This window comes from Salmo salar, chromosome ssa14 (genome assembly GCF_905237065.1).
Source record: "Salmo salar chromosome ssa14, Ssal_v3.1, whole genome shotgun sequence".
Classification (NCBI taxonomy): Eukaryota; Metazoa; Chordata; class Actinopteri; order Salmoniformes; family Salmonidae; genus Salmo; species Salmo salar.
Window position 1 is genome coordinate 54,806,455 of NC_059455.1, and position 26,975 is coordinate 54,833,429.

Below are 26,975 nucleotides of genomic sequence, written 5' to 3' on the forward strand. Positions count from 1 at the left end.
AAATAATTCAAAATAAAACCATGACTGCCTCCATGTCCCCCTTACTATCCCCCTGACTGTCCTGTGTCCACAGTGAAGACAGAAAAGAAGACAGTGCAGTTCAGTGAGGAGGTCCAGGTGGAGAGCATAGAGCCTGAGCCTGAACCGGTCTACATAGACGAGGTACGACAGCTTTATTCTACAGCTTTATGTACAGTACCAGTCAAAAGTTTGGACACACCTACTCATTCAAGAGTTTTTCTTAATTTTTTACTATTTTCTACATTGTACAATAATAATGAAGACATCAAAACTATGAAATAACACATATGGAGTCATGTAGTAACCAAAAACGTGTTAAACAAATCAAAATATGTTTTATATTTGAAATTCTTCAAATAGTCACCCTTTGCCTTGATGACAGTTTTTTGTATACTCTTGGCATTCTCTCAACCAGCTTCACCTGGAATGCTTTTCCAACTGTCTTGAAGGAGTTCCCACATATGCTGAACACTTGTTGGCTGCTTTTCCTTCACTCTGCCTGCGGTCCGACTCATCCCGAACCATCTCAATTAGGTTGAGGTCGGGGGATTGTGGAGGCCAGGTCATCTGATGCAGCACTCCATCACTTTCCGTCTTGGTAAAATAGTCCTTACACAGGCTGGAGGTGTGTTGGGTCATTGTTCTGTTGAAAAACAAATGATAGTCCCACTAAGTGCAAACCAGATGGGGTGGTGTATCGCTGCAGAATGCTGTGATAGCCATGCTGGTTAAGTGTGCCTTGAATTCTAAATAAATCACTGACAGTGTCACCAGCAAATCACCCCCACACCATAACACCTTCTCCTCCATGGTGGGAAATACACATGCGGAGATCATCCGTTCACCCGCACTGTGTCTTACAAAGACACGGTGGTTGGAACCAATTTCGACTCCAGACCAAAGGACAGATTTCCACTGGTGTAATGTCCATTGCTCGTGTTTCTTGACCCAAACAAGCCTCTTCTTATTATTGGTGTCCTTTTGTAGTGGTTTCTTTGCAGCAATATGACCATGAAGGCCTGATTCACATATTATAGTTGATGTTGAGATGTGTCTGTTACTTGAATTCTGTGAAGCATTTATCTGGCTGCAATTTCTGAGGCTGGTAACTAATGAACTTATCCTCTGCAGCAGAGGTAACTCTGGGTCTTCCTTTCCTGTGGCGGTTCTCATAAGAGCAAGTTTCATCATAGCGCTTGATGGTTTTTGCGACTGCACTTGAAGAAACTTTCAAAGTTCTTCAAATGTTCCATATTGACTGACCTTCATGTCTTAAAGTAATGATGCACTGTCATTTCTCTTTGCTTATTTGAGCTGTTCTTGCCATAATATGGACTTGGTCTTTTGCCAAATAGGGCTGTCTTATGTATACCACCCCTCTTTGCCACAACAGAATTGATTGGCTCAAGCGCATTAAGAAGAAAATAAATTCCACAAATGAACTTTCAACAAGGCACACCTGTTAATTGAAATGCATTCCAGGTAACTACCTCATGAAGCTGGTTGAGAGAATGCCAAGAGTGTGCAAAGCTGTCATCAAGGCAAAGGGTGGCTACTGTGAATAATCTGAAATATAAAATATATTTTGATTTGTTTAATGCTTCTTTGGTAACTACATGATTTCATAGTTCGGATGTCTTCTATTATTCTACAACGTAGAAAATAAAAAAATAAAGATAAGTCCTTAAATTAGGTGTTCTAAGACTTTTGACTGTGTGCACATTTGGAAAGTATTCAGACCCCTTGACTTTTTCCACATTTTGTTCATTACAGCCTTATTCTAAAATGGATTGAATTGGGGGGTTTTCCCTCATCAATCTACCCTATAATGACAAAGCAAAAGTTAAATAAATTTTAGCAGATTTATAAAATATAAAAAAATGTACTGTTTACTCTTTCCTTTGTTGAAGCACCTTTGGCAGCAATTACAACCTCGAGTCTTCTTGGGTATGACTCTACAGGCTTTGCACATGTGTATTTGGGAGTTTCTCCCATTCTTCTCTGCAGATCCTCTCAAGCTCTGTCAGGTTGTTTGGGCATCTTTGCTGCACTGGCTATTTTCAGATCTCTCCAGAGATGTTCGATTGGGTTCGAGTCCGGGCTCTGTCTGGGCCGCTCAAGGACATTGAGACTTGTCCCGAAGCCGCACCTGCGTTGTCTTGGCTGTGCTTAGGGTCGTTATCTTGATGGAAGGTGAACCTTTGCCCCAGTGTAAGGTTCTGAGCGCTTTGGAGCAGGTTTTCATCGAGGATCTCTTTTGTACTTTTCTCAGTTCATCTTTCCCTCAATCCTGACTAGTCTCCCAGTTCCTGCCGCTGTGAAACATCCCCACAGCATGATGCTGCCACCACCATACTTCACCGTAGGGTTTGTGCCAGGTTTCCTCAAGATGTGACACTTAGCATTCAGGCCAAAGAGTTAAGTCTTGGTTTGAATGATGGAGGTCACTGTGTTCTTGGGGATCTTCAATGCTGCATATATTTTGGGGGTTAGTATCTTTAGTACCCTTCCCCACATCTGTGCTAGAGGTCGACCGATTCTGATTTTTCAACACCGATACCGATTATTGGAGGACCCAAAAAAAAGCTGATAACGATCAATCGGGCGATTTTTCAATTTTTTTTTTTTTTACATTTTTCAAAAAAGGAAAAAAGTTATTTATTTGTAATAATGACAATTACAACAATACTGAATGAACACTTTTAACTTAATATAATACATCAATAAAATCAATTTAGCCTCAAATAAATAATGAAACGTTCAATTTGGTTTAAATAATGCAAAAACAAAGTGTTGGAGAAGAAAGTAAAAGTGCAATATGTGCCATGTAAGAAGGCTAACATTTAAGTTCCTTACATTTACATTACATTTAAGTCATTTAGCAGACGCTCTTATCCAGAGCAGGTTTTCAGAACCTGCTCAGAACATGAGAACATATGAAAGCTGGTGGTTCCTTTTAACATGAGTCTACAATATTCCCAGGTAAGAAGTTTTAGGTTGTAGTTATTATAGGAATTATAGGACTATTTCTCTCTATACGATTTGTATTTCATATACCTTTGACTATTGGATGTTCTTATAGGCACTTTAGTATTGCCAGTGTAACAGTATAGCTTCAGTCCCTCTCCTCGCTCCTACCTGGGCTCGAACCAGGAACACATCGACAACAGCCACCCTTGAAGCAGCGTTACCCATGTAGAGCAAGGGGGAAAAACTATTCCAAGTCTCAGAGCAAGTGACGTTTGAAACGCTATTAGCGCGCACCCGGCTAACTAGCTAGCCATTTCACATCGTTTACACCAGCCTAATCTTGGGAGTTGACAGGCTTGAAGTCATAAACAGCGCAATGCATTGCGAAGGGCTGCTGGCAAACGCACTAAATTGCTGTTTGAATGAACGCTTACGAGCCTGCTGCTGCCTACCACCGCTCAGTCAGACTGCTCTATCAAATCATAGACTTAATTATAACATAACACACAGAAATACGAGCCTTAGGTCATTAATATGGTCGAATCCGGAAACTATCATCTCGAAAACAAAACGTTTTTCCTGTCAGTGAAATACGGAACCGTTCCGTATTTTATCTAACGGGTGGCATCCCTAAGTCTAAATATTCCTGTTACATTGCACAACCTTCAATGTTATGTAATAATTACGTAAAATTCGGGCAAATTAGTTCGCAACGAGCCAGGCGGCCCAAACTGTTGCATATACCCTGACTCTGCATACAATGAACGCAAAATGACACAATTTCACCTGGTTAATATTGCCTGCTAACCTGGATTTCTTTTAGCTAAATATGCAGGTTTAAAAAAATATATACGTCTGTGTATTGATTTTAAGAAAGGCATTGATGTTTACGGTTAGGTACAGTCGTGCAACGATTGTGCTTTTTTCCCAAATGCGCTTTTGTTAAATCATTACATTTACATTTACGTCATTTAGCAGACGCTCTTATCCAGAGCGACTTACAAATTGGTGCATTCACCTTATGATATCCAGTGGAACAACCACTTTACAATAGTACATCTATATATTTTTTTTGGGGGGGGGTTTAGAAGGATTACTTAATCCTATCCCAGGTATTCCTTAATGAGGTGGGGTTTCAGGTGTCTACGTAAGGTGGTGATTGACTCCGCTGTCCTGGCGTCGTGAGGGAGCTTGTTCCACCATTGGGGTGCCAGAGCAGCGAACAGTTTTGACTGGGCTGAGTGGGAACTGTGCTTCCGCAGAGGTAGGGAGGCGAGCAGGCCAGAGGTGGATGAACGCAGTGCCCTTGTTTGGGTGTAGGGACTGATCAGAGGCTGAAGGTACGGAGGTGCCGTTCCCCTCACAGCTCCGTAGGCAAGCACCATGGTCTTGTAGCAGATGCGAGCTTCAACTGGAAGCCAGTGGAGTGTTCGGAGGAGCGGGGTGACGTGAGAGAACTTGGGAAGGTTGAACACCAGATGGGCTGCGGCGTTCTGGACGAGTTGTAGGGGTTTGATGGCACAGGCAGGGAGCCCCGCCAACAGCGAGTTGCAGTATCCAGACGGGAGATGACAAGTGCCTGGATTAGGACCTGCGCCGCTTCCTGTGTGAGGCAGGGTTGTACTCTGCGAATGTTGTAGAGCATGAACCTACAGGATCGGGTCACCGCCTTGATGTTAGCGGAGAACGACAGGGTGTTGTCCAGGGTCACGCCAAGGCTCTTAGCACTCTGGGAGGAGGACACAATGGAGTTGTCAACCGTGATGGCGAGATCATCGTTTGGCGAAGTCGGCTGTCTTTGTTAGGAAGAAATAGTCTTCACAGTTCGCAACGAGCCAGGCGGCCCAAACTGCTGCATATACCCTGACTCTTTTGCAAGAGAAGTGACACATTTTCCCTAGTTAAAATAAATTAATGTTAGCAGGCAATATTAACTAAATATGCAGGTTTAAAAATATATATTATTGTGTATTGATTTTAAGAAAGGCATTGATGTTTATGGTTGGAGCAACGTGTACCTAAGCGATTATATGCAACGCAGGACAGGCTAGATAAGCTAGTAATATCATCAACCATGTGTAGTTAACTAGTGATTATGATTGATTGTTTTTTATAAGAATTTTTATGCTAGCTAGCAACTTACCTTGGCTTCATACTGCATTCGCGTAACAGGCAGGCTGCTCGTGGAGTGCAATGTAAAGCAGGTGGTTAGAGCGTTGGACTAGTTAACCGTAAGGTTGCAAGATTGAATCCCCGAGCTGACAAGGTAAAATCTGTCGTTCTGCCCCTGAACAAGGCAGTTAACCCACCGTTCGTAGGCCGTCATTGAAAATAAGAACGTGTTCTTAACTGACTTGCCTAGTTAAATAAAGGTCTAAAAAAATAAAATAATTGCCGTCCAAAAATACCGATTTCCGATTGTTATGAAAACTTGAAATTGGCCCTAATTAATCGACCATTCCGATTAATCGGTCGACCTCTACTCTGTGCGTTGACACAATCCTGTCTCGGAGCTCTACGGACAATTCCTTCGACCTCATGGCTTGGTTATTGCACTGACATGCACTGTCAACTTATATAGACAGGTGTGTGCCTTTCCAAATAATGTCCAATCAATTGAATTGAACACAGGCGGACTTCAATCAAATTGTAGAAATATCTCCAGGATGATCAATGGAAACAGGATGCACCTGAGCTCAATTTTGAGTCTCATAGCCAAGGGTCTGACTTCTTAAAAAAATATAGATATTTCACCTTTATTTAACCAGGTAGGCCAGTTGAGAACAAGTTCTCATTTACAACTGTGACCTGGCCAAGATAAAGCATAGCAGTGCGACACAAACAACAGCGTTACACATAAACAAACGTACAGTCAATAACAAAATAAAAATAGAAAGATGATTGTACAGTGTGTGCAAATGTAGGGAGGTAGGCAATAAATAGGCCATAGAGGTGAAAATAATTACAATTTAGCATTAATACTGGAGTGAGATGTGCAGATGATGATGTGCAAGTAGAGCTACTGGGGTGCAAGAGGGTAAGTAATAATATGGGGATGAGGTAGTTGGGTGGGCTAGTTACAGATTGGCTGTGTACAGGTACAGTGATCGGTAAGCTGCACTGACAGCTGGTGCTTAAAGTTAGTGAGGGAGATATAAGACTCCAGCTTCAGAGATTTTTGCAATTCGTTCCAGTCATTGGCAGCAGAGAACTGGAAGGGAAGGCGGCAAAAGTAAGTGTTGGCTTTGGGGATGACCAGTGCAATATACCTGCTGGAGCGCGTGCTACGGGTGAGTGTTGCTATGGTGACCAGTGAGCTGAGATAAGGCGAGGCTTTACCTAGCAAAGACTTATAGATGACCTGGAGCCTGTGGGTTTGGCGACGGACATGTGGTGAGGGGCAGCCAACAAGAGCATACAGGTCGCAGTGGTGGGTACTATATGGGGCTTTGGTGATAAAACGGATGGCACTGTGATCAAGTACATCCAGTTTGCTGATTAGAGTGTTGGAGGCTATTTTGTAAATGACATCGCCGTAGTCAAGGATCGGTAGGATAGTCAGCTTTACGAGGGTATGTTTGGCGGCATGAGTGAAGGAGGCTTTGTTGCGAAATAGGAAGCCGATTCTAGATTTAATTTTGGATTGGAGATGCTTAATGTGAGTCTGAAAGGAGAGTTTACAGTCTAACCAGACACCTAGGTATTTGTAGTTGTCCACATATTCTAAGTCAGAACCGTCCAGAGTAGTGATGCTAGTCGGCGGGAGGGTGCAGGCAGCAATCAGTTGAAGAGCATGCACTTAGTTTTACTACCATTTAAAAGAAGTTGGAGGCCATGGAAGGAGTGTTGTATGGCATTGAAGCTTACTTATGTAAATCTGGTTTCTATTTTTTATTTATAATAAATTTGTTAACATTTCTAAAAACCTGTTTTCGCTTTGTCATTATGGGGTATTGTGTAGATTGAGTATTTTTTTATTTATTTAATATATTTTAGAATAAGGCTGTAACGTAACAAAATGTGGAAAAAGTCAAGGGGTGTGAATACTTTCTGAATGCACTGTATATGCAAAAGTATATGGACACCCCTTCAATTTAGTGGATTCGGCTAATTCAGCCACACCTGTAACAGGTGTATACAACTGAGCACACAGCCATGCAATCTCCATAGTCAAAGATTGGCCGTAGAATGGCCTTACTGAAGAGCTCAGTGACTTTCAACGTGGCAACGTCATAGGATGCCAACTTTTCAACAAGTCAGTTTGTAAAATTTCTGCCTTGCTAGAGCTGCCCCGGTCGGCAGTAGGTGCGAAGTGGAAACGTCTAGGAGCAACAACAGCTCAGCCGCAAAGTGGTAGGCCACACAGGCTCACAGAACGGGAACTCCTAGTGCTGAAGCGCATTGCGTATAAAAATCGTCTGTCCTCGGTTGCAACACTCACTACTTAGTTCCAAACTGCCTTTGGAAGAAACGTTAGCGCAATAATTGTTCGTTGGTAGCTTCATGAAATGGGTTTCCATGACCGTGCAGCCGCACACAAGCCTAAGATCACCATGCGCAATGCTAAGCGTCTGCTGGAGTGGTGTAAAGCTCGCCGTTGGACTCTGGAGCATTGAAAAGGCGTTCTCTGGAGGGATGAATAACGCTTCACCACCTGGCAGATGCCAGTAGAACTCAATGCATAGTGCAAACTGTAAACTTTGGTGGAAGAGGAACAATGGTTCGGACCCCTTAGTTCCAGTGAAGGGAAATCTTAACACTACACCATACAATGACATTCTCAACAATTCTGTGCTTATAACATTGTTGCAACAGTTTGGGGAAGGCCCTTTCCTAGTTCAACATGACAATGCCCCATGCAGAAAGCGAGGTCCATACAGAAATGGTTTGTCGTGATCGGTGTGGAAGAACTTTACTGACCTGCACAGAGCCCTGACCTCAATCCCATTGAACCCCTTTTTGGTGAATTGGAACGCCGACTGCGAGCCAGGCCTAAATGGCCAACATCAGTGCCGACCTCACTAATGCTTTTCTGGCTGAATGGAAGCAATGTTCCAACATCTAGTGGAAGCCTTCCCAGAAGAGTGGAGGCTGTTATAGCAGCAAAGGGGTGACCAATTCTATATTAATGCCCATAATTTTGGAATGAGAAGGTATTCACATACTTTTGGTCATGTAGTGTGTATATACTTAGTATACAAAACATTAAGAACACCTGCTCTTTCCATGACGGACTATCCAGGTGAAAGGAAAAGGGGGATACCGAGTACAACTGAATGCATTCAACTAAAAGCTATGAGCCCTTATTGATGTCACTTGTTAAATCCACTTCAATGAAGTGGGGGCGACAAATTTAAAGAATGTTTTTAAGTCTTGAGACATGGATTGTGTATATGTGCCATTCAGAAGGTTCATGGGCAAGACAAAATATTTAAGTGCCTTTGAACGGGGTATAGTAGTAGGTGCCAGAAGCATTGGTTTGTCAAGAACTGCAACCTTGCTGTTTTTTCCATGCTCAACAGTTTCCCTTTTGTCTCAAGAATGGTCCACCACCCAAAGGACATCCAGCCAACTTGACACAACTGTAGGAAGCATTGGAGTCAACATGAGCCAGTATCCCTGTGGAACGCTTTCGACACCTTGTAGAGTCCATGGCCCGACGAATGGAGGCTATTCTGACGGCAAAAGGGCACAACTCTATTAGGAAGGTGTTCCACATGTTTGGTATACTCAGTGTATACTCTTTGGTATACTCAGTGTATACTCTTTGGTATACTCAGTGTATACTCTTTGGTATACTCAGTGTATACTCTTTGGTATACTCAGTGTATACTCTTTGGTATACTCAGTGTATACTCTTTGGTATACTCAGTGTATACTCTTATAGTTGTAATGTTTTACTTCCTTTTATAAAAAAAGCTCTACTGAAGTTCTATTTGGTTATTTTTCCTCTCCAGGAGAAAATGGACCAGCTACTGCACATGATCCAGAGTGCAGATCCAACAGACAACCAGTCTGATGCCTGTGAGCTGCTGCAGCTAGAGGGTGAGACCAACTTACTAATTCTTACAGCTGGACTCACTTACGATTGACTTACTAAACAACTATTACTAAATAAGTCATTCTTACAGCTAAAGGGTAATACTGATTTAATAAACAACTATTACTAACTCTTTCAGCTGGAGTGTAATACTGACTTACTGAACAACTATTACTTATAAACTCTTACAGCTAGAGTGTAATACTGACTTACTGAACAACTATTACTAACAGCTAGTTAGTTAGTCATTCTTACCCTCTAGCTGTGAGAGTTACTTAGTCATTATTACCGTCTGTCTAATCTAACAGCTAGAGGGTGATACTTAACTTCTATGGGCTAGGTGACCTGCGGGACACAGCCAGTGAAATATCAGGGCGGCAAATTGGAAAAACAACAATGTCATAATTCAACTTTCTCAAACATACGACTATTTTACACCATTTTAAAGATACACGTCTCGTTAATCTAACCACATTGTCCGATTTCAAAAAGGCTTTACAGCTAAAGCAAAACATTAGATTATGTTAGGAGAGTACATAGACAAAAATAATCACACAGCCATTTTCCAAGCAAGGACATGTGTCAATAAAACCCAAAACACAGCGAAATGAAGCACCAACCTTTGACGATCTTCATCAGATGACATTCCTAGGACATTATGTTACACAATACATGTATGTTTTGTTCGATGAAGTTCATATTTATATCCAAAAACAGCATTTTACATTGGCGTGTGACGTTAAGAAAATATTTTTTCCTCCAATACTTCCGGTGAATCAGCACAACAATTTACAAAAATACTCATCATAAACGTTGATAAAAATATTAAACTGTTATTCAAAGAATTATAGATGAACATCTCCTTTATGCAACTGCTGTGACAGATTTCAAAAAAGCTTCACGGGGAAAGCACACTTTGCAATAATCTGAGTACATAGCTCAGAAAAATACACCAGGCAATACAGATACCCGCCATTTTGGAGTCATCTAAAATCATAAATAGCATTAGAAATATTCACTTACCTTTGATCTTCATCAGAAGGCACTTCCAGGAATCCCAGGTCCACAATAAATGTTGTTTTGTTCAATAAAGTCCATAATTTATGTCCAAATAACTCCTTGTTGTTTGCGCGTTCAGTAAGCTACTCCAAATGTAGGAAGCGCGCCGACAATTTCACGACAAAAAGTTATTTACGTTCGTTAAAACATGTCAAACGTTGTAAAACATCAATCTTTAGGGCCTTTTTAACGTAAAACTTCAGTAATATTCCAACCGGACGATTCCAATGTCTTGAAAAACGTTATGGAACACAGCTACCTCATGTGAACGTGCGTAATTGTGGCCTGTCATTCTCTCGGTCATCAGACTCCAGGAGGTCTTGTTCGCTCTCTATTGACTGCAAAAGCCTGAAACATGTTCAAAAGACTGTTGACATCTAGTGGAAGCCTTAGGAAGTGCAAATTGAACCCTAAGTCACTGTATACTGAATAGGCCCAGTCTTGAAAAACTACTATCCACTTCCTGGTTGGATTTTTTTCTCTGGTTTTTGCCTGCCATATGAGTTCTGTTATACTCATAATCACCATTCAAACAGTTTTAGAAACTAATAATATGCATATTCGAGTTTCTGAGCCAGAGTAGTAACCTGTTTAAATTGGGTTTGTTTTTCATCTGGCTGTGAAAATACTGCCCCCTAGCCCAGACAGGTTAATAAACAACTATTACTAACTAACTCTTACAGCTAGAGGGTAAGATTGACTTACTGAACAACTATTACCAACTAACCTTTACAGCTAGCGGGGGTAAGACAAACTAACCTTTACAGCTAGAGGGGGTAAGACAAACTAACCTTTACAGCTAGAAGGGGGTAAGACTAACTAACCTTTACAGCTAGAAGGGGGTAAGACAAACTAACCTTTACAGCTAGAAGGGGGTAAGACAAACTAACCTTTACAGCTAGAAGGGGGTAAGACAAACTAACCTTTACAGCTAGAGGGGGTAAGACAAACTAACCTTTACAGCTAGAGGGGGTAAGACAAACTAACCTTTACAGCTAGAGGGGGTAAGACAAACTAACCTTTACAGCTAGAAGGGGGTAAGACAAACTAACCTTTACAGCTAGAGGGGGTAAGACAAACTAACCTTTACAGCTAGAGGGGGTAAGACTAACTCTTAAAGCTAAATGCTAAGTCTATCCATCCATCTCTCTCTGTCTCTTACAGCTAGAGGTTAAGACTGACTAACTAATAGGTATGTAACAATTCACTGATGCGCATCAGTCACTGATTTCAATGTTTAAGATGGTTTGTGGACCCCAAAACCGATTTAAAAAAAAAAAATAATAATAATAATAATAAAGAAATTACGCATTTCAAATTCACCAACATTTTTGGCTCATATTACTTTCTTCCTTACAAAAATACCTGATCTCCTCTGGTGTCGAGCTAAGCATCTAACTGTGTTGACAGACATTGATCTGCAAGTAATTTTGCATGCAGAACAACCTAGGGAAAATCAGTAGCCTAGTCAAACTGCGCACTGTGCCCAGATTCGCGCTGCCAAAGTGAGTAGGGCGGCCTCTTCCTGATCTTGCACACCTGCACTGCACCTTCAGCATTCAAATGCTAAAATGGCTTGCCCGATATTAGGCTTTATTGGTTGAGTGACAACCTATGTCATTTTCAAAAATGTTATTTTACCAGAATAAAAGTAAGCTACCGGAAACACAACTGATCTGGCTATACCTGTTTTACGTGGCTTACAATAGTTTATTTCCATTGTTCAGGTTCACCATCAGCAATAGTTTTGTTAAAATAAAATGGTGTATATGGTCATTTTTAGATATACAGGGTTAAGTTAATATTTTTGTAACGAGGATCAGCTTTTGCGAGGCCAAAGCTGGAGTACAAAAGAAGCTCACTAAACACTTCCAAATGGTCAAAACATTTTGTTTTGAGATGGGGATGAAATTCAAAGTTGTGCTATATATTCATTGGCTATGTCATAGCTAATTCAAACGATAAATATTGATTCATTAGCAGCTCAAACATTTAATCTGCAAAAATGACAAGTTAATTAGTGGGTGATGGTGATTTCAGAAACAGTAGGGGGACAAAAACAGGCTACATTCCCCCCCTCCCTAGTGGGGTGGTAGATGCCTTGTCTCCCTTATGGCTCAGCTCAGGTGCCTACATAGTACATACATCATTTACACACACACACACCCATAGTAAATACACCGTAGACATACAGTGCCTTCGGGAAGGTATTCAGACCTCTTCACTTTTTGTTACAGCGTTATTCTAAAATGGATTTAATAGTTTTTTTTCCTCATCAATCTACACACAATACCTAATAGTGACAAAGCAAAAACGGGTTTAGAAATGTTTGCTAATTTATTAAACATAAAAAACTGAAATATCACATTTACATAAGTATTCAGACTCTTTACTCAGTACTTTGTTGAAGCACTTTTGGCGTCAAGTCTTCTTGGGTATGATGCTACAAGCTTGTCACACCTGTATTTGGATAGTCCCTGCCACTGACAAAACATCCCCACAGCATGATACTGCCACAACCATGCTTCACCTTAGGGATGGTGCCATGTTTCCTCCAGACGTGACGCTTGGCATTCAGGCCAAAGAGTTCAATCTTGGTTTCATCAGACCAGAGAATCTTGTTTCTCATGATCTTAGTCTTTAGGTGCCTTTTGGCAAACTCCAAGCGGGCTGTCATGTGCCTTTTACTGAGGAGTGGTTTCCATCTGGCCGCTCTACCATAAAGGCCTGATTTGGTGGAGTGCTGCAGAGATGGTTGTCGTTCTGGAAGGTTCTCCCATCTCCACAGAGAAATTCTAGAGCTCAATCAGAGTGACAGTCGGGTTCTTGGTCACCTCTCTGACCAAGGCCCTTCTCCCCCGATTACTCAGTGTGGCTGGGCGGCCAGCTCTAGGAAGAGTCTTGGTGGTTCCAAACTTATTCCGTTTAAGAATGATGGAGGCCACTGTGTTCTTGGGGACCTTCAATGCTGAAGAAATGTTTTGGTGCCCTTCCCCAGATCTGTGCCTGGACTCCAATGAAGTTGTAGAAACATCTCAAGGATGATCAATGGAAATGGGATGCACCTGAGCTCAAGTTCGAGTCTCATAGAAAGGGTCTGAATAATTATGTAAATAAGGTATTTCTATTTAGAATTTATAAACTGTGACACTCAAATTACAGAAAATAATAATTAACACTTCCTTCCGTTTCAATATTCGAGAAAGGTGTTGATTTAATTTAATATTTTCTCTTCTTTTTCACCAAACAATGAAGGAGAGTTAATTACATGGAGGCTAATAGTGACATGATTCATTAAACTCGGCGTATGTCGCAAGTCACGACTTCACAGGAGAGCCATTTGAACGTAAAAAAAATACATTTTAATCAGAATGTGTTTTTTTTGGCAGAAATGACATCTCGAACATGTGAACTTTCATGTGCCTTAATATCAAACTTGTATGCCATCTGTAAATACGAATAAAATGGTTCAGCTACGAGCCTAGTTGCTTTACCCACAGAAAGAGTGAGCAACCTTCCCATTAGCCACGATTGGCTGAGATAATGAGTGGGCTGGACATGCTGGGAGATGAGTTTGGATTAGTCTGCCATATAGCAGGCTTCTGTCTATTGGAGCTGGTCAGTATGTCTAGGTAATCGTGTCAAACGCGGCTTTTTTTAAAATGTATCGTGTAGTAAAACTGCATAAACCTAATGTCAAGTTAAAGTGTACTGTTAGCTAGCTGGCTCACTAGCTAACGTTATGTGTATGCTCTCCACTTTCTAGACGACTAAGTTTCATCTTAGTGTCCCAGAGTGCAGAATAACTGATACATTTTTAAACGCTCAACACCCGTCGAATTTGTCTAGAGTCAGTAAACGTCGGCAAACAAAGCATAATTCAATTGTTGCCAGCAGCACTGTTAGTCACCAACGCTCTGGAAAACAGCCTAACCAGCTCTGCTAGGGGGAGTAAAACGGTCAGAGTGAGGTGTTCTCTCATTATGTGTCTGGAAGTAGCTAGCCAATGTTAGCCAGTTAGCTTGGGTGCTTGACTGTCGTTGTTAGGTCAGAGCGTCCAGTGTGCTCTGAATTTACAAACGGACAATCTGACAGCACAGTTGCGGTCACCAACGAGCTGGATAACATACTGTAACAGCCTAACCAGCTCTGCAAGGGCGAGTAATGTTCAGTGAGCTGTTCGCTCTCTCTTAGATGTCTGGAAGTAGCTGGTAAGTTAGTACAGAACGCTAGGATCAACCCTTAAAGAGATGGGTGGGTCTAAGGCTTAAGAGAGTGTGAACAATGCTGAATGGGTGTAGACAAAGAAGGGCTCTCCAATAGTTGTACCAAAATATTGAAAGATGGTTTTCTCAAAAGTGAGTTTACAAGTTGATCAACTTTCAAAGCAGAATTACTTTCCCATTGTTTCCTCAAATGCAGTGTATGATATACCATTTTGTAGCTCTGAGTCTCTACTTTTATCCATTGTAAAAAAACTGAAATTCAAATGTCGCTACATAAGACCGAATCCAGGTGGTGAGTCACAATATTCAATTTTTGTATACGGAGAAACTGTATAATCTGTATAAGCACTTTGTGACATTTGCTGATGTAATTTGATTTGAATTAGGATTAGTCTCATTCAAAGTGAGAAATGCAGCATGTCCTCATTGGAGATCTATCTGTTCTATTAATGCAAAAAAAAGTTAAGGGAAATATTACATTTTTTTCTAAAGCTGAAAAAAATATACATTTTGTTCCTAAATGCATTTACATTACCAAGTACATTAATGGGGTAAACCTACTCTATGTATTAGGCTGTTTTAGAGAAGGTTTGAATCATAATGTGAGTACATAATGTGAGTACATCTGTTGAAGTACAGTAGCTCAATGAAGCCACATTACTATAGCTGCTTATGATGAAAGGTTAAATTAGCGGTTTTTTTTGGCTTCAGACAAAAACAAATATTTCACAAAAGTTTTTTTTGTATTAATCTAGATGCGTATTGAATCGTCTTGAAAAGGAAAGATGCACATCCTTACTGACTCTTACAGCTAGCTAGACGGTAAGACTGACTCTTACAGCTAGCTAGACGGTAAGACTGACTCTTACAGCTAGCTAGACGGTAAGACTGACTCTTACAGCTAGCTAGACGGTAAGACTGACTCTTACAGCTAGCTAGACGGTAAGACTGACTGACTCTTACAGCTTGAGCAGGCCTGGGCAAAGGCCGGCCCGGGGGCCGTATGTGGCCCGCAATCTGATTCAGTACGGCCTGTGGAATCATGCTCAGATCGCATAAAGAATTTGCGATAGTAAAGTTTTGAAAAAAGTATTTGTTATTCAAATTAAAAGTCCAATACTTGCATTTGTGTAATGATTTAATTACCACCGCTTGTGGGACATTTATTTTGCTAGTTAAAGACCCGCCTTAGCTCACTGGTCACCATAGCAACACCCACCCGTAGCACGCGCTCCAGCAGGTATATCTCACTGGTCATCCCCAAAGCCAACACTTACTTTGGCCGCCTTTCCTTCCAGTTCTCTGCTGCCAATGACTGGAACGAATTGCAAAAATCTCTGAAGCTGGAGACATATATCTCCCTCTAACTTTAAGCACCAGCTGTCAGAGCAGCTTACCGATCAATGCACTTGTACACAGCCAATCTGTAAATAGCCCACCCAACTACCTCATCCCCATATTATTACTTACCCTCTTGCTCTTTTGCACCCCAGTATCTCTATTTGCACATCATCATCTGCACATCTCACTCCAGTATTAATGCTAAATTGTAATTATTTTCACCTCTAGGGCCTATTTATTGCCTACCTCCCTACTCTCCTACATTGGCACACACTGTACATAAATAAAAAAATCTTGATTTTATTTTGTGTTATTGACTGTACGCTTGTTTATGTGTAACTCTGTGTTGTTGTTTGTGTCGCACTGCTATGCTTTATCTTGGCCAGGTCGCAGTTGTAAATGAGAACTTGAACTAGCCTACCTGGTTAAATAAAGGTGAAATAAAAATAAAATAAAAAGGCACGTATAAATAACAACTGCACAAGGACAGACAGTGACTGACAGGCTAGCTAGAAATTGGGCAAAAATGTTTTTGGGGGAAAGTAGACAATGAATGTAGGGTGTTCCAGCAAGAGTGTACATCGAAATATTTATTTGAGGTACCAGGGAAAGCTGTGTGCAAAGTTAGCATCGCTGTCTTGAAAGACTAGAACTTGTCCCGACACTTCCAGACGAAGCATGCAGAGAAATATAGGAATATATCTTCTGAGCAGAGGGCAATTGCATCAAGAGTTGTTTTCTCAGTTGTAAAAGCAGCAAGGAGTTTTCACAAAACTTCATTCAGCAAACAGAATTGCAATAGCTAGCTATGTACTGTCCCACAAAATTGCTAAACATAGCAAGCCATTCGCTGAGGGAGAATTCATTAAAGAATGTTTAATTGACTCTGCAGCAATACTTTGCCCTGACAAGAAAGCTGTTTGAAAATTGTTTCCCTGTCAAGACAAACAGTGACACATCGTGTTGAGGACATCGCAGAGAATTATAGAACCACAGTTGAAAGACAAGGTAAAGGATTTCTCCTTGGCCCTGGATGAGAGCAGTTATGCACGTGACATGGCGCAGTTGTTGATATTCTTACGAGGCATAACCCCAGAACCCCATAACACCAGAACCCCAGACTTTGAAACTACAGAGGAGCTTCAGTACAGTCAATGAAGAGCACAACCACAGGGGAAGGTTTATTGGAGGAGGTTAATAAGTATGTGGCAAAGCTGGGACTGAGTTTAGAAAAGTTATCCAGTGTGACCACTGATGGGTGCCCAAACTTGACAGGAAAAAACATTGACCTTTTGAAAAGGATACAAGATCAATAGCTGAGCTGAACCCAGATCAGAAAATGATCAAGGGTAATTTCCTGCGTTGCATTATTCATCAGGAGGTGTTCTGAAAATGAGCCATGTTGTGGATACAGTCACTGAAGTAGTAAACTTTAAACCACAGGCAGTTTGTCTCACTGTTGGAAGAGACAAGGTTGGATCATGTAGATCTCCCCTACCACACAAACGTGAGATGGCTGAGTTTGGGGAAGGTGCTTAAAAGGGTGTGGGACCTGAAGTTGGAGATTGCTGAGTTTTTGCAAACGAAAGGAAAATATGTGGATTTCCCTCAACAGCAAGATAAAGAATGGTTGGCTGATTTTGCCTTCACCATCGACATCATGACCCTCATGAATGAACTGAATTCCCAACTACTAGGGAATGGCCTTTTTGCACGTCAGATGTACAGCCTTGTCAAAGCCTTAAGGGAAAATTACTCCTCCTGACCCGCCAAGGTGAAGCCAACAGTCTCACCCACCTTCCGACACTACTAGTCTGTTCCCTATCAGATGACCAACGTGAGAACTATACATCGCTGCTGCGTGCTTTGAACGGGGAGTTTTTTTCTCGTAGTTTTGAGGATTTCAAAGTGTTGGAAAATTACAATTATATGTTGGTTTCCTCTCATTTCACCTTCAATGTGGATAACTGACCTGCATCTTGAGCTTATCGCTCTTCAGTCTGATGCAGTGATTGGAGAACTATTCAAAACAATGTCACTGACGAGGTTCTATGCATCTCTCGATGAACAAAACTTTCCAAAGATTAGGAGTCATGCTCAGAAGATGTTTGTACTGTTTGGGTGAACCTATGTGAACAGACATTTTCAGTGATTTAAATATAACAAGTCAAAGCACAGATCATCTCTTACTGACTCTCCCCTCTCAGCAATCCTGCGCATAGCGACGTCAGAAACTATATGTGACTTCTCTGCTGTAGACAATGCCCATCAGAGGCTTCACTCCTCACACTGATTGAGTAGTTTAAATGTAATGTTGAGCTCTCTCTTTCTTGTGTTTTTGTGCATACCCGTTAACAAGGGTTCTGTCCGTGGTGCTGAATGCACAGTGTACTTTCCCCCGTGTAGTTCATTGCATGTTTAATAATGAAAATACCTACCAAAAGGAGAACATGAATGTGGTTTATTTCTGTGCATGTTAAAAAAGTAAAATAAGTAGCATATCTGGATGTGATTTACAGTAGATAGATTTACAGTAGATATCTGTCAACAGTCATACACTTCATGTATAATCCTGTAATATGATTCTGGCACAAGATGCAATTGCAAAAATATATTCTAATGTGGCCCTCCATGGAAAATAATTGCCCAGGCCTGATCTAGAGGGTAAGACTGACTAACTCTTACAGCTAGAGGGTATTTTATTGAACCTTTATTTAACCAGGCAAGTCAGTTAAGAACAAATTCTTATTTACAATGACGGCCCACCACAAGGCAAAGGCGTCCTGCGGGGACGGGGGCTTGGATTATAAATAAATAATAGAGGACAACACACACATCACGACAAGAGACAACACTACATAAAGGGATACCTAAGGCAACAACATAGCAACACAGCATGGTAGCAACACAACATGACAACAAATCAAATGTATTTGTCACATACACATGGTTAGCAGGTGTTAATGCAAGTGTAGCGAAATGCTTGTGCTTCTAGTTCCGACCATGCCGTAATATCTAACAAGTAATATAACCTAACAATTCCACAACTACCTTATACACACAAGTGTAAAGGAATGAATACGAAGATGTACATAAAAATATATAAATGAGTGATGGCCGAACGGCATAGGCAAGATGCAGTAGATGGTAAAGAGTACAGTATATACACATATGAGATGAGCAATGCAGGGTATTAAAACATATGAAGTGACATTGTATAAAGTCGCTAGTGATACATTACATCAAGATGGCAAGATGCAGTAGATGGTATAGAGTACACTATATACATATGAGATGAGCAATGTAGGGTATGAGAACATTATATAAAGTGGCATTGTTTAAAGTGGCGAGTGATACATTTAATTACATCAGATGGCAAGATGCAGTGATGGTATAGCGTACAGTATATACATAAGAGATGAGTAATGTAGGTTAAGTAAACATTATATAATATAAATAATATTTTAGTGGCTAGTGATAAATTGATCACATACATTTTTCCATTATTAAAGTGGGTGGAGTTGAGTCAGTATGTTGGAAGCAGCCACTCAATGTTAGTGATGGCTGTTTAACAGTCTGATGGCCTTGAGATAGAAGCTGTTTTTCAGTCTCTCGGTCCCAGCTTTGATGCACCTGTACTGACCTCGCCTTCTGGATCATAGTGGTGTGAACAGGCAGTGGCTCGGGTGGTTGTTGTCCTTCGTGATCTTTTTGGCCTTCCTGTGACATTGGGTGGTGTAGGTGTCCTGGAGGGCAGGTAGTTTGCACCCGGTGATGCGTTGTTCAGACCTCACTACCCTCTGGAGAGCCTTCCGGTTATGGGCGGAGCAGCTGCCGTACCAGTCGGTGATACAGCCCGACAGGATGCTCCCGATTGTGCATCTGTAAAAGTTTGTGATTTTGGTGACAAGCCTAATTTCTTCAGCCTCCTGAGGTTGAAGAGGCGCTGCTGCACCTTTTCTTCACCACGCTGTCTGTGTGGGTGAACCTTTTTAGTTTGTCCGTGGTGTGTACGCCGAGGAACTTAAAACTCTCCACCCTCTCCACTATTGTCCCGTCAATGTAGATAGGGGGCTGCTCCCTCTGCTGTTTCCTGAAGTCCACGATCATCTGCTTTGTTTTGTTGACATTGAGTGTGAGGTTATTTTCCTGACACCACACTGCGAGAGCCCTCACCTCCTCCCTGTAGGCCGTCTCATCATTGTTGGTAATCAAGCCTACCACTGTAGTGTTGTCTGCAAACTTGATGATTGAGTTGGAGGCGTGCATGGCCACGCAGTCATGGGTGAACAGGGAGTACAGAAGAGGGCTGAGAACGCACCCTTGTGGGGACCCAGTGTTGAGGATCAGCGGGGTGGAGATGTTGTTACCTACCCTCACCACCTGGGGGTGGCCCGTCAGGAAGTCCAGGACCCAGTTGCACAGGGCGGGGTCGAGACCCAGAGTCTCGACCTTAATGACGAGTTTGGAGGGTACTATGGTGCTAAATGCTGAGCTGTAATCGATGAACAACATTCTTACATAGGTATTCCTCTTGTCCAGATGGGTTAGGGCAGTGTGCAGTGTGATGGCAATTGCGTCGTCTGTGGACCTATTGTGGCGGTAAGCAAATTGGAGTGGGTCTAGGGTGTCAAGTAGGGTGGAGGTGATATGATCCTTGACTTGTCTCTCAAAGCACTTCATGATGACGGAAGTGAGTGCTACAGGACGGTAGTCATTTAGCTCAGTTTGCTTTCTTGGGAACAGGAACCTCTTGAAGCATGTGTGGACAGCAGACTGGGATAAGGATTGATTGAATATGTCTGTAAACACACCAGTCAGCTGGTCTGCGCATGCTCTGAGGACGTAGCCGGGGATACCGTCTGGGCCTGCAGCTTTGCTAGGGTTAACACGTTTAAATGTTTTACTCACATCGGCTGCAGTGAAGGAGAGCCTGCAGGTTTTGGTAGCGGGCCGTATCTGTGGCACTGTATTGTCCTCAAAGCGAGCCAAAAAGTTGTTTAGTCTGTCTGGGAGCAAGGCATCGTGATCCGCGACGGGGCTGGTTTTTCTTTTGTAGTCCGTGATTGACTGTAGACCCTGCCACATACCTCTCGTGTCTGAGCCGTTGAATTGCGTCTCCACTTTGTCTCTGTACTGACGCTTAGCTTGTTTGATTGCCTTGCGGAGGGAATAGCTACACTGTTTGTATTCGGTTATGTTTCCGGTCACCTTGCCCTGATTAAAAGCAGTGGTTCACGCTTTCAGTTTTGCGCGAATGCTGCCATCAATCCACGGTTTCTGGTTGGCGAATGTTTTAATAGACGCTGTGGGTACAACATCACTGATGCACTTGTTAATGAACTCGCACACCGAATCAGCGTATTCGTCAATGTTGTTGTTCTTTGCAATGCGGAACATATCCCAGTCCACGTGATCGAAGCAAACTTGAAGCGTGGAATCCGATTGGTCGATCCAGCGTTGAACAGACCTGAGGGCGGGAACTTCCTGTTTTAGTTTCTGTCTATAGGCTGGGAGCAACAAAATGGAATCGTGGTCAGCTTTTCCGAAGGTGAGGGAGGGCCTTGTATGCGTCGCGGAAGTTAGAATAACAGTGGTCTAGGGTTTTGCTACCCCTGGTAGCACAGTCGATATGCTGATAGAATTTGGGGAGCCTTGTTTTCAGATTAGCCTTGTTAAAATCCCCGGCTACGATAAATGCAGCCTCAGGATATGTGGTTTCCAGTTTACATTTACATTTACGTCATTTAGCAGACGCTCTTATCCAGAGCGACTTACAAATTGGTGCATTCACCTTATGATATCCAGTGGTACAACCACTTTACAATAGTACATCTATATCTTTCTTGGGGGGGAGGGGGAGGGAGGGGGGGGTTAGAAGGATTACTTAATCCTATCCCAGGTATTCCTTAAAGAGGTCGGGTTTCAGGTGTCTCCGGAAGGTGGTGATTGACTCCGCTCTCCTGGCGTCGTGAGGGAGCTTGTTCCACCATTGGGGTGCCAGAGCAGTGAAAAGTTGACTGGGCTGAGCGGGCACTGTGCTTCCGCAGAGGTAGGGAGGCGAGCAGGCCAGAGGTGGATGAACGCAGTGCCCTTCTTTGGGTGTAGGGACTGATCAGAGCCTGAAGATACGGAGGTGCCGTTCCCCTCACAGCTCCGTAGGCAAGCACCATGGTCTTGTAGCAGATGCGAGCTTCAACTGGAAGCCAGTGGAGTGTGCGGAGGAGTGGGGTGACGTGAGAGAACTTGGGAAGAGTTACATTTTACATAGAGTCCAATGAAGTTCTTTCATGGCCGTCGGTGGCTGCTTGGGGGGGATATACACGACTGTGATTATGATCGAAGAGAATTCTCTTGGTAGATAATGCGGTCGGCTTTTGATAGTGAGGAATTCTAAGTCAGGTGAACAAAAGGACTTGAGTTCCTGTATATTGTTATGATCACACTACGTCTCGTTAATCATAAGGCATACACCCCCGCCCTTCTTCTTACCAGAGAGATGCTTGTTTCTGTCGGCGCGATGCGTGAAGAAACCAGGTGGCTGTACCGACTCAGATTGCGTGTCTCGAGTGAGCCTTGTTTCCGTGAAACAAAGAACGTTAGTCTCGGATGTCTCTCTGGAATGCTACCCTTGCTCGGATTTCGTCAACCTTGTTGTCAAGAGACTGGACATTGGTGAGTAGTATGCTCGGGAGCGGTGCGTGATGTGCCCGTCTACGAAGCCTGACCAGAAGACCGCTCCGTCTGCCCCTTCTTCTACGGCGTCGTTGTTTTGGGTCGCCGGCTGGGATCCGATCCATTGTCCTGGGTGGTAGGCCAAACAGAGGATCCGCTTCGGGAAAGTCGTATTTCTGGTCGTAATGTTGGTGAGTTGACGTTGCTCTTATATCCAATAGTTCAAACATTATTGGGCACAGACAACAACAAAGGGCAAGAAGGTAGAGTCAACAATGCATCATGCAAAGCAGCCTCAACTGTCAGTAAGAGTGTCCATGTCTGAGTCTTTGAATAAAGAGATTGAGATAAAACTGTCCAGTTTGAATGTTCTTTGCAGCTCGTTCCAGTCGCTAGCTGCAGCGAACTGAAAAGGAGTGACCCAGGGATGTGTGACTTGGGGACCTTTAACATAATGTGACTGGCAGAGCGGGTGTTGTATGTGGAGGATGAGGGCTGCAGTAGATATCTCACATAGGGGGGAGTGAGGCCTAAGAGGGTTTTTATAGGTAAGCATCAACCTGTGGGTCTTGCGACGGGTATGCAGAGTCGTATAAGGAGCATTGGTGGCAAATCTGATGGCCGAATGGTAACGAACATCTAGCCGCTCGAGAGCACCCTTACCTGCCGATCTATAAATTATGTCTCCGTAATCTAGCATGGGTAGGATGGTCATCTGAATCAGGCTTAGTTTGACAGCTGGAGTGAAAGGGGCGATCACGATAGAGGAAACCAAGTCTAGATTTAACTTTAGCCTGCAGCTTTGATATGTGCTGAGAGAAGGACGGTGTACCGTCTAGCCACACACCCAAGTACTTGTATGAGGTGACTACCTCAAGCTCTAAACCCTCAGAGATAGTAATCACACCTGTGGGGAGAGGGGCATTCTTCTTACCAAACCACATGACCTTTGTTTTGGAGGTGTTCAGAACAAGGTTAAGGGTAGAGAAAGCTTGTTGGACAGTAAGAAAGCTCTGTTGTAGAGCATTTAACACAAAATCCGGGGAGGGGCCAGCTGAGTATAAGACTGTATCATCTGCATATAAATGAATGAGAGAGCTTCTTACTGCCTGAGCTATGTTGTTGATGTAAATTGAGAAGAGTGTGGGGCCTAGGATTGAACCTTGGGGTACTCCCTTGGTAACCTGCAGTGGCTGAGACAGAAGATTTTCTGACTTTATACACTGCACTCTGAGGTAGTTAGCAAAACAGGCCAAAGACCCCTCAGAGACACCAATACTCCTTAGACGGCCCACAAGAATTGAATGGTCTACCGTATCGAAACATTTCTTAGAATCAAGGGCAATGGTGACATCATTGAGAACCTTTAAGGTTGCAGTGACACATCCATAACCTGAGCTGAAACCGGATTGCATACCAGAGAGAATATTATAGGCATCAAGAAAGCCAGTCAGTTGATTATTGACAAGTTTTTCCAACACTTTATAAACAGGGCAAAATAGAAATAGGCCTATAACAGTTAGGATCAGCTTGATACCCTTTAAATAAAGGATGAACTCTGGCTACCTTCAAAGCAATGGGAACCTCCCCAGAAAGGAGAGACAGGCTTTGCTATGATAGGGGCAGCAACCTTAAAGAAGAAAGGGTCTAAACCATCTGACCCAGATGTTTTTTTGTGGTCAAGTTTCCAGAGCTCCTTTAGCACCCCAGACTCAGTGACTGCCTGCAGGGAGAAACTTTGTAGCGGGGCAGTGGAAAAAGAGGGAGAAACATCAGGGATAGTTGCATTAGAAGGGGTGGGAGATGAGGAAATGTTGGACAGTCAAGGAGGCATGGCTGAGTCAAATAGGAATTCTGACTTAATGAAGTGGTGATTGAGGAGCTCAGCCATGTGCTTCTTGTCAGTAACAACCACATCGACATTAAGGGACATGGGCAGCTGTGAGGAGGAGGGTTTATTCTTCAGGTCTTTAACCGTTTTCCAGAACATCTTGAGGTTAGACCCACAGAGAGAGAACTGCTTCTGAAAGTAACTAACTTTCGCCTTCCGGATAGCCTGAGTGCACTTATTTCTCATTTGCCTGGACAAGAACCAGTCAGCCTGAGTATGCGTTTGCCGAGCCTTTCGCCAATGCAATTCTTGAGGTGGAGTAACTCTGCAAGATAACGGTCGAACCAGGGGCTCAACCTGTTTTTAATTCTAATTTTCTTTATGGGGGCGTGTTTGTTAACCTCCCTGGGCAAGGTGGACGCTTGCGTCCCAACTAGTCAACAGCCAGTGGAATCGTGTGGCGCGAAATACAAATACCTCATAAATGCTATAACTTCAATTTCTCAAACATATGACTATTTTACACCATTTTTAAAGACAAGACTCTCGTTAATCTAATCACACTGTCCGATTTCAAAAAGGCTTTACAGCGAAAGCAAAACATTAGATTATGTCAGGAGAGTACCCTGCCAAAAGTAATCACACAGCCATTTTCAAAACATACATGTATGTCACCAAAACCAAAACCACAGCTAAATGCAGCACTAACCCTTGATCTTCATCAGATGACACTCCTAGGACATTGTTATACAATACATGCATGTTTTGTTCAATCAAGTTAATATTTATATCAAAAAACAGCTTTTTACATTAGCATGTGATGTTCAGAACTAGCATACCCACCGCAAACTTCCGGTGAATTTCCTTAATTACTCACGATTAACGTTCACAAAATACATAATTATTTTAAGAATTATAGATACAGAACTCCTTTATGCAATCGCGGTGTCAGATTTTAAAATAGCTTTTCGGCGAAAGCACATTTTGCAATATTCTGAGTAGATAGCCCGGCCATCACGGCTAGCTAATTTGACACCCAGCAAGTTTGGCCCTCGCCAAACTCAGATTTACTATAAGAAACATTGGATTACCTTTGCTGTTCTTCGTCAGAATGCACTCCCAGGACTTCTACTTCAACAACAAATGTTGTTTTGGTTTGAAATAATCCATAGTTATATTGAAATAGCTCCGTTTTGTTCGTGCGTTCAGGTAACTTTCCGAAGGGTGACGCGCAGGCGCATTTCGTGACAAAAAAATTCTAAATATTCCATTACCGTACTTAGAAGCATGTCAAACGCTGTTTAAAATCAATTTGTATGCTATTTTCTCGTAAAATAGCAATAATATTCCAATCGGGCGACGTTATATTCATTCATAGACTGAAAGAAAAACATGGAGTCCTCTCGTGGACGCGCACTCCAGTGTCACTGTTCTCAGCCGGACCACTCACAAAAACTCCTGCTGTTTTTCGCCCAGAGACTGGAGAGACGTCATTCCAGTTTCTGGCGCCTTCTGAGAGCCAATGGGAGCCTTAGAAAATGTCACGTTACAGCAGAGATGCTGTATTTTTGATAGAGTTGCCCTAGAAGGAGAACAAATTGTCAGACAGAGCACTTCCTGTATGGAATCTTCTCAGGTTTTGGCCTGCCATATGAGTTCTGTTATACTCACAGACACCATTCAAACAGTTTTAGAAACTTTAGTGTTTTCTATCCAAATCTACTAATTATATGCATATTCTCGTTTCTGGGCAAGAGTAGTAACCATTTTAAATCGGGTATGTTTTTTATCCGGCCATGCAAATACTGCCCCCTAGCCCCAACAGGTTAACAATACCATTGAAAATATTAAAAAAGCAGGTCCAAACGTCTTCGACGGAGGGGATCAAGCTGATTCTATACCATTTTACAGAGACCAGGTCATGAAGGAAGGCTTGCTCATTAAAGTTTTTTAGTAATCGTCTATGACAAATCAGGACAGGTCGTTTCACTGAGCAGCCATTACGAACACAGGCTAAGGGTAAGAATGACTAACTCTTACAGCTAGAGGGTTAGTTAGTTAGTTAGCCATTCTTACCCAACTAACACACTAGCTGTAAAAGTTAGTAAGACTGACTAACTCTTACAGCTAGACAGTAAGACTGACTAACTAACGGTAAGAATGACTAACTTTTACAGCTAGAGGGTAAGACTGACTGACTCCTACAGCTAGAGGGTAAAGACTGACTGACTCCTACAGCTAGAGGGTAAGACTGACTGACTGACTCTTACAGCTAGAGGGTAGGACTGACTGACTGACTAACTCTTGCATCTAGTGGGTAATACTGACTAAGTACTGTCATTAATAAGTTATTTAACCCGTTTCTTAATTAAAACACTGATTGCATTTAGAATGCGCTCTACGGTTACAAAACATTACAATACATTGTGTTTCTTGTTCTGCTAAGGTGCCTGCAACCAGATGTGTCCCCTCATTGATCAGAAGCTTGAGAGCACTGACAGGTACGGTATTCAGCTTACACCTTGCTGACTGACTGACTGACTGGTTAGTTGACTGACTGGTTAGTTGACTGACTGGTTAGTTGACTGACTGGTTAGTTGACTGACTGGTTAGTTGACTGACTGGTTAGTTGACTGACTGACTGGTTAGTTGACTGGTTAGTTGACTGACTGACTGGTTAGTTGACTGACTGACTGGTTAGTTGACTGACTGACTGGTTAGTTGACTGACTGACTGGTTGACTGACTGACTGGTTAGTTGACTGACTGACTGGTTGACTGACTGACTGGTTGACTGACTGACTGGTTGACTG

The 26,975-nt window shown here is 42.5% G+C and overlaps 1 protein-coding gene across 2 annotated transcripts in view; it reads left to right on the forward strand.

Moving 5' to 3' along the window:
* Positions 1-26,975, forward strand: part of stam (signal transducing adaptor molecule (SH3 domain and ITAM motif) 1) — a 63,620-nt gene that overhangs the window by 23,287 nt on the left and 13,358 nt on the right. For both annotated transcript variants that reach the window (XM_045694581.1, XM_045694580.1), the window contains exons 9-11: positions 74-162; positions 8,949-9,036; positions 26,610-26,664. In XM_045694581.1, the coding sequence (XP_045550537.1) occupies positions 74-162; positions 8,949-9,036; positions 26,610-26,664 (232 nt within the window). The remainder of the gene's footprint in view (positions 1-73; positions 163-8,948; positions 9,037-26,609; positions 26,665-26,975) is intronic.